Source organism: Bipolaris oryzae (genome assembly GCF_000523455.1).
Source record: "Bipolaris oryzae ATCC 44560 unplaced genomic scaffold scaffold_114, whole genome shotgun sequence".
NCBI classification, from domain to species: domain Eukaryota; kingdom Fungi; phylum Ascomycota; class Dothideomycetes; order Pleosporales; family Pleosporaceae; genus Bipolaris; species Bipolaris oryzae.
Window position 1 is genome coordinate 1 of NW_006911390.1, and position 17,335 is coordinate 17,335.

Genomic DNA, 17,335 nt, shown 5'->3' on the forward strand with positions numbered 1-17,335 from the left:
TTAGATAGAACGGCCTTTGGCCAAAAGTCTTACATAGCCAACGGCTGATACAGGACTATAATGGAATAATAATAAAAGCCCTCGAACTGCTGGGGGACGTACAAGCCAAACTGCAAACGCCATCGATCCCTTGCGCTGTGAAAACCGCCGTTTGCGAATCGCTTTAACAAACGGAGAGATGGATAAAACGATCGACCCCTTCTACCAACACAGCGTCCTCGAATCGCAGAGCAGAGTCGGCACGGCGGACGTTACTATCAATGAGTTGACGAAATCGAACGAGGATGGGGACACGAACGGAGTGGTGAAAGCGATTGATACAGGTGATACGGAAGAGTCGAGAGAGTGGCGTTGGTCGACACGGTGGTTGATAGGTACCGTGATCATCATGATACCTTGGGCGGTAATTGCTGCCTTTGCACCAACAAGGGCAATGGGTGGCATTCGGACTACCGGCTTTCTCATCTGGGTCGAAATCTTATGGTCTTCAGCTTGGATTCTCTGGTTATGCATGTTCTATTTTGGCAAAGGCTAGCTCCGGATGTGCCAACTCTATAAGAGCGCTCAGCCATGGGATTCTCTCTTTAACGAGACCATGCGGACACAGGTGTTGTTCGCGATGTCCCTCGTAGCATGGGGAAGCTCCTCTGTCATGTGTCGCATCAGTGACAGCACCTGCGACGAACGTTGGATTATGGTTTTGAGAAAGGTTCTCCTCGCCACTATACCTGCGGCTGCTATATTCTATGCAGAAGATATTTTGATGGAGTGCATCATCACCCATCAAGCGAAGAGAATCTACAAGAAAAGAAACCTCGACGAAATTATGCGACAAAAGTATGCTATGATCTTGATATGCAGCATCTATATTGACGCCAAGAAGAATGAGGCTGCTTCGCAAGACCTGCTAGTCAATTCACCACCTGCACGGGGCCAAGACTTTTGGCATCAACTTCTGTGACTCGTCTGCTCTCAATCACGGTCAAGTTCTTCGAGGCTCTCTTCCTACGCAATCGGCCAGACCCGAACAACGAGCACAATCAAAGCAAGCGATATATCCTAGGGAAAGGCAGTGACAAAGAGTTCGATCGTCACGGGAAGCCTTTTCTAGAGACTTTTGTCGAACAGCGGCTTCCCGGAGAGGACATGAGTTTCACACAGGAATTTCTGAAAAAGAAACTTGACGAAGGTATTGGCAAGGTTATTGATAGCGGGCTGCTGTTGATGGAAAAAGGTTTCACGGCGGCGGAAATTATGAAGATGATGGACAAAGACGACAGTGGCGTGATTACGAGAGACGAAGTCGCAGAGCTCCTCAAAGAGCTGATTATGGCAATGCGTGATATTAACAAAAGCGTGAACGGAATGAGACGTGCGGCAAGAAGTGCAAATGCGGTTGTATGCTTTTTGTTACTCTTTGTTGTCGCCATCATATACGGTACGTCTCTAGCCTCCCAAAGCTCTTGTATACCCCAGCCATAATACTAATCCGTAAAGCCGGATTCTTCGTCAAGAACCTGACATCGTACCTGACACCGATCTCGATAACCATTACCGGGCTCTCTTTCGCACTGGGCGGTGCCGTTACCGAATTCATCACAGCCTGCCAATTTGTCTTCTCCAAGCAGCCTTACAACGTTGGCGATCGCGTCATCATCGAAGAAAAGGAGCTCATCGTCGAAAAAGTGTGCCTGCTTTATACGGTCTTCAATCGCTGCTCTGACTGCGCCGTGGAACAGATTGCACACAAGAAGATTTGTGATGCGTGGATCACTAACCTGACGCGCTCCAAGGGCCTGATTATCAAGGAAGTTGCGTCCATTGCTGACAAGATGGGAATTTTCACATCGGACCAGCTGGAGGCACACGAAAAGGACCTCGTGGATTTCACCAACAAGGAAACGGTCCGCAAGAGTTATCTAGACGCTGGTGGTGTCAAGGTATCGCTACATGCTGAGCAGCAGCAGCTGGTTGCTAACATCAAACTCAACGAAATAATGGTGAGGCACGAGAAAGTTCTCTCTCGGATGAGAGGTCAGATCAGAGACTGGCTGGAGAGGTTGGTTCGCGAAGGAGGTGGGCAAGTTTCGGTCAAAGTTGAACCCACTACATCAATTGAGCCAACAATAAAGACGCAGTAAAGGATGTCATGAATAGACTATATGGCTGGCCATATACGTATTGGTTAATGAGAATACACTTTTGTTTCGAGTCAATGTCGATCTTGCTAGCGATCTCATGTGAGAATCTCGTGTGGTGTTGGTTGTTTCTAGCTTAGAGTCGAATCGAACCATGCAGTGCGTTTCCAACGTACGACTTGACTTGTGCGTAGGGTCTTGTTTATAAGTGGTGTGTTGTCGCTTGTTGGTGTTTTTTATCCTCCATTTAATTTAGTTCGGTTTCATCGAGACAAAACAAAAAAGATCACGATGCATCCAGTACGGGGTAGATGGTATCTGGCATGAATCTCTAATAAGCTCAGCTTCAACGATACAAAATCGTATCACCAGATCCACTCTTGACTATTATACGCTTGTAGGAACACATATTCAGCTCTCAAACACACCATCTTTACCTCTACTACATCTAAGAACATTTATCTCTACACAGCAAAACACAACGCCCTTCCGACCAACCTAAGCCTGCCTCATGACCCGCTCCACAGCCCACGGCTTTACAGAATCCCATTCATTTGGCGGCCATACTGTTGCTTAACCACCTCATATCGTGCAATGGAGTGATATTGACAAGCGCGCAGCCAGAGCTGGTGGCGGTTACGTCCTAGCTACCAGCTATAAACTGAAAAACACGAACTACAAGACCTTAAAAACGAACAGAAAGCTACCCAGATAATACTTCCAATAGAACAAAGTCGCGCTTCACCTCCTTCCCATCAGGCCCTCAAGAAACCCAAATCAACACTCCGGTCCGCAGACCATCCTGACTAGCCGCCTGCACAGCACAAACATAACAAGGCCCGCCCGCCCTCCGTATAACCGCATTCTTCCCCCGCTCCGAACACCAAGCTCTGGCCAACAACTCTGCTCCCTTTCCCGTAGCATTAATCACCATGACGTCGATATCCTCAGTATCCTCAGCCGTATGATCCTTCAGCTGCTCAATCGTCCAAATATTCTTCTCACTATATCTATGCAGCTCCCTTAGATGAATTTCATGGGCGCCCTTTGGACCGGGAAGACAAGGTGGGGGCGTCACGAAGACGGGGTTGGTGAAGAGTTTGTACGTTTGGAGGTCTGGGCTGTCGTCTCGTTTGAAGACGAGTTGGGCAAGGTACATGACTTTGTCTTGGTCGTTGATGGAGCCTGTGCCGGTGTTATTGCGCTTGAGCTGTATAGCTTTTAGTTCGCAGGTGCCAACTTGCTTGACGGGGGGCTCGGGGACGATCCAGTTGCTTGCGTTGCGCATGTCGGCCATCCAGGGCTCGATTTCTTCGTCTTCTTTCGGCTGCATGTCCTCGTAGCGGCGGCCAGTGCTACCAATTATGATTGGCGCACTGGGGTCACGAGTTATGTGCTTTACGAGACTGATGTTGCGCGCTTTTAGTCGGATGTGGCGGGGTTTGTCTGCATCGTCGGGGATTGGGGAGAGAAATTCTACGGGTGGGCAAGGTCCGATCCACCCGCAGAGTGAGATGATGCCTGGGAGACAGCCAAGAACTCGGCCGAGTACTGTACGGACTCTCCAGTATGATTTCCTGGGGAGGGAGAGACCGCAGTCAAAGAAGGGAGCTATACCGGTCTTTTGCTTGATCGATGGCGTGCATAGGATCAACGCGGTCATGATCTTGAACGCAAACCATTGACCCGGAAGTGTCATGCCAAAGAGCCAGTCATGCAAGTCTGCAGGAAGATTCTGCCCCCCTCGTAGGTCACTGTATGCTTCTTCTGCGTAGTTTCTTACCTCGTTGATCCATGGCCACTTTATCTTCTCGGCAAACAGCAGCAGTCCTTCTACCTGTTGCTCATGGCAGCGCGAGTGCATCTCAACCCCTTTCATCAACGTGTCGTAGTCTTGTTCTACGTACGCTTTTCGTAGCTCTTTGTGCTTCTTCAGGTCTTTCTCGTCGCCGATTTTCTTGAGCTCAGCTTCTAGTTGGGCTTTTGCGTCAGCGAGACCAGTTCGCATGGCGGCAGAGACATCGTTGCCCGCCAGCTCGATGGCATGCTCAAAGGCTTGGATGCCTCGTTTCGTGAGACCGCATTTTGTAGATGCGGAACCAAGTCTGGACCAGGCTTTTTCATACTTCGGGTCGATTCTTGTGGCGAAGTATGCATCTTCCATGGCGTCCTCAAAGTTCCCCAGACAGTATGAGGCAGCGGATCTATTGCAGCGATACGTAGCATCCTTCAGATCGATCTTCAGCGCTTCTGTGTAAAAGTCGAAGGCTTTCTGATATAGATTTTTGGCTAGAGCATCATTGCCCTTTTTCTTAAAATCTTCGGCTTTGGCTTTCTCTTCTGCGTTTTCTACACCCTTGAGATCTGCTAAATTGAATCTTGGTTCTCCGAGGACGATTTCTACATTTTTGAGCCAGAGGTCGCTCACGATGAGGGATGCAAGAACTCGAGGCGTGAACCCTGAAGTCCAACTGTCCTCAGTCTTGTTCTCTAGTCGCCGTGCAAGCTCCTTGGCTAGGATGACTTGCCAGAGAAAATTCCAGATACCGCCGCCGTTCTTCTTTGGGTTATTCCATTCGAGACAGATGCTAGATGTGCCGAGGAAATTCACAAAAATATCGGACCGATTAAGCATGCTGTATAAATTGGACAACTGGCTGCTCGAGCGGAACTCATACGCGGGATCGTAGTACGTAATGCCCATGCCTCCAGTAAACTCTCTCATATCCATAAGATCTATTTCTGGATTCCACCCGAGTTTACCGGCGCCTTTCTGGAGTTCGTCGATACGGCGCAGCAGCTTTTTTGCAGTAATGCTTCCTGGATCAGAAGCGTTGGTAATAACGGTGGACTCGCGAGGGTAGTTGGTGTCTTCGTAGTCCCATGCATCGAGCGCAAATCCTTTGACTGTGACGGTTCCTGGGTTGACGTTTTCGTATTCCGAGTTGCTTTCGACGCTGAATAGAAGATTGTCGTCTTCAGTGCCCAAATCATAATCTTTTCCCCTCCGTTTGGCGTGGAATTTCTTTCTCTTATATAGCTCTGTTTTTAGTTAACCAAATGTACTTTAGCGTCAAGCAGTACTCTGAGACTTACCAAAGCATGCATGTATCGGTTCTATATAACCGTCTTCATTTCGCGACCACCAGCGATCCTCTCCCTGCTCCTCATGATAAACATATGCCGAGACCTTGGAAGAGTAGCTTTGCGGATCATGAATACTGATATATAGAGCACCTTTTTGTTTTGCCGAGCGGTATAAATGAATTTGTCTGAGTCTCTTCTCCGCCGCAGTCATTTCCGGATTGACAGCCGTTTGCGCATCGTCACCAGCTTCTGCAGATTCGTTTTCGATACCCCCAACTCGATCAAGGTCCTCCGCGTTGTCTTCATTTGCTTCTCTTAGTCCTTCTATCACAGTGCTCCTGTCAGTGAGTAACTCTGATCTTACAGTGCTGGCGCCCAAAGCCTCTAGCCTGGCTGATGCAATGTCAGATAACACTTCATGGTCTTCAGACGTTGCTTCCTGCAATAGCTGAAGTTCCTCAACCGCATCGCTATTCTCCACATCTATCCTTAACGCCTCCGCAACCTGAAGCCGTGATCCGGGAAACAAGCTCTCCAAATTATCGTTGAACCCCTTGATCTCCATGATCATAGTCTGAAACTTGCGTCTATCGTGAATAGCCCACAATGCCTTCTTCCTCAACGCCGTATCTTTTTGTCTTTCCCTCGCAGCCCTTCGTAGATTCTCATACGGCCTCCTGAATACCGCACCCAAGATCCCAGGCCCAACCCCGACATCGATACTAGCATTTTGGGTCTGGCCTTCCGACGGCCGGAGCCCGTATTTACTCTGCAGCCGCTCTGAGTTATCGAAGATGTGCTGGATACAACCAAGGAGTCGCATCACTGTCTCGTTCACATTGCTCTGCTGGAGTCGCGTATCAGGTTGCGTTGTCGAATTCTCTCTATCCAAGCCGATCATATCGCCCCATGTCACCAGACGGATTCGCTCCACCTCAAGCTTTACACGGAGAAGCTCATAGTCTATACCATAGCTGCGCCCAGAATCGACAACCTCGAACACCTCTACGCATGTCTTCCACAGGGCAACGACGCCCAGAGCCAGGCCTGCGGCTTCCGTCATGATTTTTATGAGGGTTGAGGGAAATGGTTCATTGCATGTATATGCGGGTTTTGTGGGAGCTGTATTGTAGCCATGCCCCGCTCGTATTCCTCGCGTTGGCGAACCGGTCAGACACAGCCACTCTGTGCCGTCTTGAAGCCCAGCCGTGCCGAGCGCCCCAACACACTAATAACGCCCATCCCTGCAGCTCGAGGACTCATGTACCTTCTCGTCCTTGAGCACCACCGCGGCGTATCACACGATCGTCTAATCAACTCACAGGCTATATAACCTTGGGAAGTGAGCATACAATAGCATGGGCAAATTAATGTCCATAAATAAGCGTTGCGATGGTAATTCAAAGCGCCACTAGCATACTAGAGAATATAATATATATGGTATGAAGTGATAGCTACTATGGCAAGACTATATACCCAAAGCAGAAACTTAAAGTAGAGGCACCAAAGGTTATCTGTGACCCAGACCAAAAGGTTTGACAGCTGTTATGGTAGACAGCATACTAACATAGCAGTCAGTATTTCCTCGTGTTATGCAACTGACAAATTGCCGGAGACCGGGGTTTAATTTCCCACTAGAGGGCTTTCTAATATCTTTTTTTCTTTTCTAGCTTAGCGACAACTTAGGTGCTATTAATGCACTTATGTACACATCTACCACTAACCTCAGCAGATGGTTTATTCTTTTTGATTTTCTAATATTAGATCCAAGTAACAGATCTGAAATTCCTTACGCTGCCTTATGGATATCCTTAAAGTAGAAAATCTTGCTGAAGGAATTACCTTCTTAGAGACTCAACATCTTAGCCCTACAACAAGGATATTGCACGTACAAGGCTAACACCTCAATTATTTGGCAGGTACAGATAAGAAGGACGATAGCCGCACTAATGTATAAAACACAATCACATAAACTCTCTATCACGTGCACATATTTAGTTTTTCTACGCGGCTTGACAATGCATTGGGTAATGGTTGGGTAACTGTTGTTGACTTTCGCCCTTGGTATAGCATCACGCTCCATGATCTTCGGCGACAGCTCGTCGCGAAAATCCACAGAGTCGAACAAGGAAGCGTTACAGATTTCCGGTAAAAGGGATACAATAAATTCTACACCAGTGCAGTGAGACGATATTCAATGTCGTCATACTTCCCGTTAACATGTCCCACAGCCGACATACTTCGTAATCTCGGACCCATACAAGCCAATCGATTGGACACAAAATTCTTTCAAGACATCGCCGTATCCCAAATCGACAATGGAGCCAGAACGAAACTTAAAAGAAGTCCTTATTTACGACTTCGGTTTTGAAGCTACTTCCAGCAACCACAGCGTCTTTCACGACTCGGATTTCATTGATTCTTTCGACTCAAAGCTCATGGAACCCAGCAGAGCTCTTGTACGAAGTCTAGGTACCGATTGCGCAATATCGTTCGCAAGGCAGGAAAGACGAGCAGGATTTCACATGGCTTGGAATTGCTTCGCATTCGCCCTCACTGGTGAGCTGATCATCGTGGTTCCTATGCTTATGTTGATTGTTGGACATGCGACTACAAAGGCTTTGGGTGCTGCCCTCTTTGCGAAAACGGACCCCACAAATCTGCTCACGGTGATGGCAGTGTATCCTGCTGTTTTGGTCGTGTTGATTGCAATCGAGGCGCCGGTGGCAAGTCCACATTGAGCGTTCCTTGACGCATTTGTTCTGGCTGTGTTCTGCTTTCGCGAATGCTTCGAAGTTCAGCCTGCTATTGTTTGCCATGCCGTTTTTAGTTTGGCGATAGTGATAGCCGCTTGGGACCTGACACCACTTGTAGGTTTGTCAGCAATTGTTTGTGGAAGCAATTCCATCCAGTACTGAGCCCGCTATTTTTCCTTTTTCGACATAGGACCACTCAGATCTCGATCCGCCAGTCGAACTCAGCACATGAAGCTCAGCCTCGTCTCTAGGCTAAACCGGTGAAGCTCCCTCAAGTGTTCAGCTGAGGCTCCTTCTGCGGCAATTACATCATTCATGCATATGCTTCATTTAGAGGCCCTACGTCGTTGGGTAGCCTTATTGACTAGCCTCGTCGCTTACGCTTATCTGTAAGGCAGCCACAGCCACCTTTCACACCTTTCGTCCACAGTCCTCCTCAAGTGCCGATTTTAGCGGAAAGAAGTATCTTCGCCCGGCAGCTGCCACCAATCGACACAACGCCATGCATAGAGATGAGGGTTCGCCCACGCATGTGCCGTCCACAGCATTCAGCCTTGTTGAAATATGTGTCTTAAATAAGGATTGTGATCGGGGTAGCCTGAAGTCCTAGCGCACCTAGAGATTTCTGCCTCAGCCTGGTTGAACACACGACCACCTTGCCATCATGTATGAAACGTTGCACGTAATTCGATGATTTCAAGCTCTAACATGTACCATCAGACTCACCATGGATGAACGTATTGAGGATTTTATGAATGAGGTAACAGACTCATTCTGTAAAAACGAATACAACTTGGATTTCATGCCTAAGCACAAGTTGGACGACTTGGTCACACCATCGAGGGTGCAGTCAGTTCTTGATCTAGGAAATTTCGATAGCTCCAAGAGCAGACACGATATTGTGGACTTTGTTATAAACAAAGCCCCACGGCTATTTCTTATAATTTTTCTGATGGAAAGTGGAGACCTTGAGCACCAATTAAGATGCTGTAAAGATCAAGGTCTTGACGACTGCTCACTCCCCATTGATTTCGGAAAGGATGGAGTTGGCGCGAGCCTGCAAGGACCTTCAATAGGTCGACGATACACTTGGCTTCAAAAATCTAAACGAAACCAACGGAAGCTCTTTCTCGACCATCAGTGGAGCTTGACTATACCTGTTTTTGGAGCCAGGGAAAAGTTCCGCTTTGAACTGGATCCGTCCCAACGATTACCGTTCCTGGAAGAGGCCTCAGGACCAGAGGCTAATGGTTTCTTTGGCGAAGTGTCGCGGGCGGTGATTCACGCAAGCCACATTGTAGACCACCCGGAACTTCCAAGAATCTCATGGAAATCGAAGAAATCGGACCATGAAGTGGAGATTCCTGCGTACGAGATCGCAATTAAGAGGTTGAAGAGAAGTGAACAGGTGCCTGAAGTACAATGGGAGCGGCTGGTCAACAAAGAGAGGGAAAATTTGAATCGAGCACGGGAACTCGAATCACGCCATCTAATCAAGCCTATTGCCGTATACGAGCGCAAGCCAGATCGTTGTTTCATATTTAGCTGGGCTGACGGCGGTAATCTTGGCGATTATTGGGAAAAGAACGAAGCGGAGGCTCATCGGCGAGAAAGTGTACTGTGGCTGCTTGGACAGTTCGTTGGGATTTGCTCAGCTCTGCAAGTACTTCATGGCAGAAATGTGCGACACGGAGACTTGAAACCGGAGAACATGCTCCTATTCAAGCGTGGATATGACAAAGGATGCCTACAGATAGCGGATCTTGGCCTCACTACCTTTTACGAAAAAGGAGAGCACACGGATGTCCGCGTAGGTAAGCACACGAATACTCCGTCAGGTACTAGACGTTATAAACCTCCCGAGGTCGACGGAGAGCGTGGCAAAGGGCAACCTCGCTCCCGTCAATATGATGTCTGGAGTTTTGGCTGTATTCTACTCGAGCTTCTCGTGTGGCTTGTCTGTGGCTATGGCGCTCTCGAGAAGTTCAGAAAGGGTACCTCCGAATATTTTTGGCAGAGACAGCAAGATGATGGTAAACCTTACAAAGTCCACGAGTATGTTTTTTTGGTTATGACATGGCTGGACGGACAGTTGGAAGCTGGCTCAGCCTACAAAGATATACTCAAGCTTATACAGGAAAAGCTACTCGTAATTCCCGTGTCTGTGAACTACGCGAAAGCGAGTATATCAGGCTACCGTCATAAAGCCAGCGAGGTTCATCCAACCTTACGAGATATCTATGAGCGGAGTCGGGACCGAGAAGGGTATCTCGAGATACCAAAATTGACGTATCCACTTTTTGCCCAAGTCAAAGATGTTGTCAAAATCGGAGGAAAGCTTGCGCCATCGAAACAAAAAGACCATCTGAATTTGATTTCTGAACTGAAACCAACCACCACCCCGGTTGAGAAATTGTCCGCTGAGCAGCCTACGGAAGAGCTGACTGATGATATTCCACGGCTGATAGTTCAGGCACCCACATTTCATGAGAATCTAAACACTTTGAGCAAACAAACATCGATGTCGGACCATCGAGAAGTATGTTAGGTTCATTGAACATGCCATACCGATCGATGTTTGAAGCTGACCAGACCAACAGTATGTAAGCCCTTCACATTCAAGCAAGAATATCAGCTAACAGAGTATTCTCTTTGCGCACAGAATGTAGGTGGCCACTCCCCAGATTCCATGCAAGCTCACTAACGCAGTAATGCGATGTTTCAATAGTTAGTAAGTGTACGGCTTTCTAGGGCATGACCCTGCTGATCATGATTCTGCAGTTTGTAGGTGCGCCTTGTATACCAATGAAGGTCATTGTGGTGATTGAATGATGCAGCAATCAAGCAAGCTCAACGACGGTTGGGCCTCAGTTCAAGACAACGACTTTGCTACCAACTTTTTTGAAAAGATTGGGTGGGATCTGGTCAGACATATACCACTTGAGATTACCACGAGGTTGTGTGATTCGTGTAATTCGAGCAACTCACAGCCCATATTTGACAAATTTTGCGATGTTGCAGTTCTGCAAGGAAGAGCTCGAAATTGCAATCTATGCAGCCTTCTGCAAGATGCATTAGAATATAAAGGCATCAAGGTACCCATAACTGTTGAGCTACGCCAGGACGCTGCTCATGTTGGACTCAAAGATGGCTCCAATCTTTTGTCATTTTATTGTGAGCCAGGTGAAGTTACACTCCAAATCTTTGGGATGAAAAGGAACTGACGACCGTAAAGATTCAGAACTGGAGATCCCGCATGGCGCACAGTTTGGCTTGCCAATCCTATTCGACCAAACCTCTCCCGAATTTTTCGCTCTCCTTAAGGAATGGATCCTGGTGTGCGACTCGGACCATGACATGTGCTATCGCGAAGAGAAAGATGCACAGAGTAAGCCAACACGGCTAATTGAGATAGGTCAGCGGATCCGTCTTCTAGAGACAGCAAACATCCACTCTTGCCAATATATCGCGCTCAGTCATTGTTGGGGACCTTTGGAAGAGAACGAGAAATTCTGCACATACAAGCGTAACATTGAACAGCTAAAGACGGGCATCGATTTCGAGGCTTTGCCACCTACCTTCCGGGACGCTGTGATCGTGGCTTGTGGTTTGGGAATTGACTATATTTGGATTGACTCATTATGCATCATACAAGATGACGATGATGACTGGCAGCGTGAGTCAGCTAAGATGGAGCTCGTGTTCAGCATGGCATACTGCACGATTGGCGCGAGTTCAGCGAAATCTTCGCTAGATGGCTTTTTGCATAAGCGGACACCGCGGACTGTTGTCAAGCTGCCTGCAACAAGTACCCAAGCCACTTACGCTTGTATCGACATTGATGACTTTCACGCCGATGTAGAACTCAGCGCGCTCAACAGCCGAGGCTGGGTACTGCAGGAGAGGGCATTGTCTCGCAGGACCATATTCTTTACTTCGACGCAGGTCTATTGGGAATGTGGAGCTGGGATTCGTTGCGAGACGCTCGCTCGCATTGAGAAGTAAGTTTGTTTTAGCCCAGCCGAACAGTCCTCTTCTTACGAGCTGACACTGCCATAGTTCTAAAGTTGCTCTTCTGGGCGATGCAAACTTTCCCAACGCTGCTGTCGCTCATTACCGGGACGGCAGGCAACTGCTCATCCAGGATCTCTACGAACGATACTCGGGTTTGGCATTTACCAAGCCTGCAGACCGGTCAGTTGCCATTTTAGGTTTGCAAGAAAGACTCGCCCGAACTTTCGGGACCAGAGCTGCCTATGGCCTTTTTGAAGAATACTTCGCCCGAGGGCTACTCTGGAAACGTCGCTATCCAACACGTATGAGGCGCATTGACCAGCCACCCAGCCGACGTGTACCGTCGTGGTCGTCTCTCTCGAAAGAGGGTGGCATCCAATACATGGACGCCACGACTGAATTGAGATTTAGAGAAGTCAATTGGGCAGTGGATGATTTCAAGAATCCTTTTTCGGTGGTTGGGGGTATTGAGTCCGCTTCATTTTTGGGCTTCGCAAGGAAAGTAAGCTTGTCCAAGTACAATATGTTGGTTAAAATTGCGTTCGACGACAACGAAGAGTTCGCCGTTGAAGAGCTGAGATGCGTAGTCATTGGGAGGGACAAGATTGGAGACGGCAAATTTAACTTGAAGTGTCACGTCCTAGTTATTCACCAAAGCCGCAACGCGTCGAAAGATCCCGTTTACGAAAGAGCAGGCGTTGCATCGCTCGAGCCAGCAGTGATAGGAAAGGAAGGGTCTTGGGTAACTATCTGCTGATTCTCCATGTACTCAAGTTTGTGACAAATTGAATGGTTTGATAGACAGTTCATTCACTCCTTAACTATACATAGAATTCCAAACCCCTAGGCTAAAGTTTGAGATCCTGCTCATAAGTACCAAGTTGCGCGCTTTCGATCAAATGAAATCCAACCGCTTGATGCCAGATATAGACTGTGAAATATACCTTCCGGGTCCATGACTTTTTCATTTCCAGAACCGCCATTTAAATCTACTCTATAATGGCTAAAGCTATCCGATTAGCATCCCCCCTGAAAAATCCCCATCGATTACCATTTTGGTGTTCTTTCACTACTTAATACCTTCTCTGCCATCTTGATGTCTTCAAGCCTTTTCTGGTATGTTTTGGGCCCTATTGTGAATTCCCTCGAGTCTTCTTCATTATCAGACCCTGAGTCGCGATTCTGCTTCTTTCCATTAGCAGCAACCTCCACCGATCGAATCACCCGACTCACGTCATCGTTCCTTCGATATCTCCCATCGATATAAACGATGTATATATTCTTTCGCAATGATATTCTGAACCGTTCTTTACCGACTGTATCCGAGAGATGTCTCGAAAGATCTTTGGGGTGAACGCGATCGCTATGTTCTGTCCAGACAGAAAGGTTGGGCTCCTCTCTCACGAAGGTCAAAGAAACGTTGCTCATTGTATTCAGGACTGTGAAAACACAAGATCAATGACGGCGAGATGGAGGCCTTTTACCAAAGAAATTGCTTAGGTCTAAATCGCACCAAACGTCTTGTGCTGAAAAGTGCCACATGGCACCCGCACACTTCGGTTGACGTTTCCTTATAACAACTAGAAGGAATGCGCGGGGTCTAGTTGGTCACATCCAATTGGGCTGAGTCCCTTTGCGCCAGCTGACACCGGCAATGGAGGTGTGCCACGTTCAGGCGCCGCTATATTGGGGCGCAGCAACTGCCTACCAATCGACTAGCCTTAATCTCGCTACCATACCATTGTCCTATTTAGTGCTAGTAGGACCAAGCGCTTTGAGAATACAGAAAATGAATGACTCTTTATCGCTCTACCAAATGATTTCGTGGTAGAATGACTCCATTTTGGCCTCCTTTTTCAGGGTCAGTAAGGAGTGAATTCCTTGGATGTTGTCATAAATCCGGTCAGCTCGGAGCCACAATATTGAGGCGGCTTATCGTGCCCCGTCGCTCTACTTACGGAAGGCTCAGACTCGAGTGCATAACAAAGAAGATAACCTCACACGAGATCTTTGCCCTGAATAGCCTGTCAACCCCGATGCCTCAGCCTGCGGCAAATCAAGGCAGGAGGGTAGATGATCTCTGACACCGCCCCCACAAACCCTAAGCCACTTTTATTGGAGTACACCATGTGGACGCCACGCAACAATCGTTCCAGGCTTCGAAGACATTGCTCACAGCCACGGATCCTCCATGCGCCACTTGAGTCTTTTGAACTGGCGATCCGACTGAAACAATAGGGAAGGCAGTGCGGTCTCGGGACTCGAGGCTCGCGCCAAATGGGGCTCAGGCGCTTGCTTGCGCCACCACCACCTGATAGTAATCTGGCGCCATGATTACCTTGTCTAAGGCAGGATAATATGCTTGCCCACAGACCTACCGTTCTGCGCACATGCAGCTAGAGATCAGAAAGCTTAACTGCTCTCTATTGGCTCTAATTCCACGAACGATAGGTTCACGGGCCTTAAGACGTTCCTCAGGCCCCAACAGTTTCGTCTCACGAATGATCGCTCGGTTACGTTGCTCTCATAATCCCAGAATACCTATTGTTCATTGTAATCATTTCTCCCTACTGTTACTTCTGAACAAAAGAACTACAGCGAAGTGCTGTCGCCTCGCTCTCGACTTTTCCGGTGTGCTGAGCGCCCAAAGACAGATCGATTGGGAGCGTCACTTTAGGTGAACCATACTTGGACGAATATGGATCAGATTAATAATACAAAGGAATTTTTGCCTACTCCAGAAAACTCACCTAGACCTTTACGATCACGTGCGCAGCGTTACAACCCTGGCCTGATCTCAACGCGATTAAACTACGATGTTGAAAGTTTTCCCGGTGGGCCTCATATAACCATCAAAGAAGACAATGGTTATCTACGGCCCATCAATGAGAATGACTTTAGGAAAAGCCCGAGCAGTGACGCATCTACTGTGCGTAAAGTTGAAGACCTTGGTTTCAGTGCAGCTGCCGCGACATTCGACTTCGAATCGATAAAGGAAGATGGTCGCCGCGCCCTTAAACGGCTTCTCAAAGAGCGTAAACCCTTTTTCAATACCTCAAATTCACCGAAGACCGCACGGTTTGAATCGATCCTTAGAGAACAGTTTGAAAAGAGTTTGAAAGACAGCGAACCAGATGCGGGCGAATATCTTCCTCTCGATATGTTTAGAAAGATATTCAACCCTGAATCCATAATGCTGCTTTTGCAAGAGAGGTATCACTCTGCCTCGGAAGACGAGTTGTTGGAAAAATTCCAGGACATCATCAGCGAAAACCCAAAGGAGACTCGAACGCGGATTTTGGGCATCCTTGTAGCGATTGAGCAGCTCAGTCATTTTGAGGAGTTCATAGATTTAGAGATATGGGACAACGACCTACCGTTTAGGGAATCAAGAGAGTCGACTCCGAATCCCAAGTCCAGGATACTTGATGGATGGAGCCGAAACGAGCGTCTGCTATTTTATGAGAACCAGAGGGTCTTCTTTGTTCCTTTTTTCGATATTCACGAGAATGGAGTGTGCTCTTATGAGCTTGACCGCGGAACAAGGCTTCCCTGGCTCTCTATAGAGACCAAGTCAACTGGTGGCACGGGACTAGTTCACCAAGTTGAGATTCACCCTAGTCATCACAACTTCTCCAAATCTGGAGTATGATATCACCAGTCCTACCAGCAATCAGTAGCTGACCATATAAGTCTACAGAAAATCCAAAGTTTGCGCTGAAAGAGATAGATGCGTCGGAGCAGCGTGCATATAGGAAAGAGCTCCACGCGCTAGAAAAGACGTGCGCACACGCACAAACAGAAAATCATTTGATCAAACTTCTGCTTACTTTCCAACATGGTAATACATTCTACCTGCTCTTTGAATGGGCAGATGGGAATCTTCAACAATTCTGGGACAAGAACACATTCATTGAGCGGACCCCTTCAAATGAGTTATGGGCAGCTCAGCAATGCCTTGGCCTGGCGAGAGCAGTCAGTCGGATTCACGGACTTAGTTCGTGGCATGAGATAAGGAGGAAAAGGAAGAGGTCAAACTCCATCGAATCCCAGAATCAAGACAAATCCGAATGGGGAAGGCATGGAGATATCAAGCCCGAGAACATATTGTGGTTCGAGGAACATGGGACTCTTCGGAGACACCTAGTAATCTCTGACCTGGGGCTTGCGCGATACCACACTGAATTCTCAAAATCACTAGTTCCTCGAGCACTAATTGATGGTATAACGTGGGGCTACCGGGCACCTGAGGTAGACTTCAGGGAATCGATATCCCAGAAATACGATATCTTCTCTCTGGGTTGCGTATTCCTCGAGTTCTGCGTTTGGTACTTGCAAGGGTCACAACACGTGGTAGATTTTGGTTTCGAGCGGGAGGATCAAGATGAGCCACTATTCGATGATGTGAAAAAAGATCAATTCTTTTGCATGAAAGGCGATGGTAGCACCATTGAGGATGCATGTTTGAAAGAGTGCGTACAAGACGTATGATCCCTATTCAAGACCAAATCCTTCTATCATACTGACAATGATGTAGCGATTGTCTGAACTAAAAGAAGGGACTAATTTTACGAAGGGAATGGCTGGCGTGATTGAGGAAAGAATGCTCCGCTGCAATCCATCAGAACGATCGAGGATTGATCTTATACGCGTCGATCTCCAGCACCTTGTTGCAACATTGAAAATATCACTTATTGAGCAAAGTCCACAGGACTGGCCTCAATTATCTCCCAGTCCAAATTTATCTCCGTTGTCGGATACGAACAACGCATTGCGCAGGTACTCCTCGCATTTAACACTTGACAGTCGAGAAGAGATTTTATCGATCGAAAGAAGTGACAAGAACGGGGCCATATCACCCCGATCCGAGCAAACACAACCCGGAGACTATGAGCAGGACGAGGATCACAGTGACTGTGATGAGATCTTCATGGAGCCCATGACCACCGCTACGGAGCCAGCCGTAGAAGGTAAGTTGCTACAGCCGGAGGTTCAGGAAGTATCGGTGACCCCATCATCATACTCTATTGCTGAACCACAGGCCACACAAGAGCCTCAAGAACCCCCTACTACACAGAAACAGACGATACATTTCGGAGGTGACCAGGTTATACCCAACAGGCTATCAAAAACAACACGGTTCAGGCATGCCAGGACCAAGTCAAAGCAATGGGCCCGGGAAACTTGGAGCGGTGTCAGAGGTGTTTGGAAATGAATGTGCCGCGGCTAGTATCGTCCTCAATCTTTTAGAGAACAAGAAAACATCAATCCGTCCTCGCTTCTGTCAATTTCAATATTCCTCGATTTACGATGCCTTGACGTGATTTTTGACTTCATGCA

At 47.8% G+C, this 17,335-nt stretch overlaps 6 protein-coding genes across 6 annotated transcripts; 4 read left to right on the forward strand and 2 right to left on the reverse strand.

Annotated features, from left to right (window-relative positions):
• Positions 1-595: 595 nt before the first annotated feature.
• COCMIDRAFT_28168 (uncharacterized protein) lies at positions 596-2,141 on the forward strand (the record flags this gene model as incomplete). The annotated part of the gene is made up of 3 exons (XM_007691941.1): positions 596-837; positions 912-1,438; positions 1,498-2,141. 3 exons carry the CDS (start codon positions 596-598, stop codon positions 2,139-2,141), a joined length of 1,413 nt encoding a protein of 470 aa, XP_007690131.1.
• Positions 2,142-2,901: 760 nt separating this feature from the next.
• COCMIDRAFT_101084 (uncharacterized protein) lies at positions 2,902-6,288 on the reverse strand (the record flags this gene model as incomplete). Its single annotated transcript, XM_007691950.1, has 4 exons — positions 2,902-4,202; positions 4,494-5,180; positions 5,235-5,418; positions 5,557-6,288. 4 exons carry the CDS (start codon positions 6,286-6,288, stop codon positions 2,902-2,904), a joined length of 2,904 nt encoding a protein of 967 aa, XP_007690140.1.
• Positions 6,289-7,306: 1,018 nt separating this feature from the next.
• On the forward strand, positions 7,307-7,966 carry COCMIDRAFT_7204 (uncharacterized protein; the record flags this gene model as incomplete). The annotated part of the gene is made up of 2 exons (XM_007691936.1): positions 7,307-7,402; positions 7,457-7,966. 2 exons carry the CDS (start codon positions 7,307-7,309, stop codon positions 7,964-7,966), a joined length of 606 nt encoding a protein of 201 aa, XP_007690126.1.
• A 967-nt stretch (positions 7,967-8,933) lies between these two features.
• Positions 8,934-12,752, forward strand: COCMIDRAFT_38701 (uncharacterized protein; the record flags this gene model as incomplete). Its single annotated transcript, XM_007691946.1, has 4 exons — positions 8,934-10,420; positions 10,827-11,164; positions 11,217-11,982; positions 12,041-12,752. The coding sequence occupies 4 exons, from the start codon at positions 8,934-8,936 to the stop codon at positions 12,750-12,752; spliced, it is 3,303 nt and encodes a 1,100-aa protein (XP_007690136.1).
• Positions 12,753-13,042: 290 nt separating this feature from the next.
• COCMIDRAFT_28172 (uncharacterized protein) lies at positions 13,043-13,423 on the reverse strand (the record flags this gene model as incomplete). Its single annotated transcript, XM_007691942.1, has 1 exon — positions 13,043-13,423. One exon carries the CDS (start codon positions 13,421-13,423, stop codon positions 13,043-13,045), a length of 381 nt encoding a protein of 126 aa, XP_007690132.1.
• Positions 13,424-14,693: 1,270 nt separating this feature from the next.
• COCMIDRAFT_101076 (uncharacterized protein) lies at positions 14,694-17,210 on the forward strand (the record flags this gene model as incomplete). The annotated part of the gene is made up of 3 exons (XM_007691951.1): positions 14,694-15,641; positions 15,689-16,480; positions 16,533-17,210. The coding sequence occupies 3 exons, from the start codon at positions 14,694-14,696 to the stop codon at positions 17,208-17,210; spliced, it is 2,418 nt and encodes an 805-aa protein (XP_007690141.1).
• Positions 17,211-17,335: the final 125 nt, after the last annotated feature.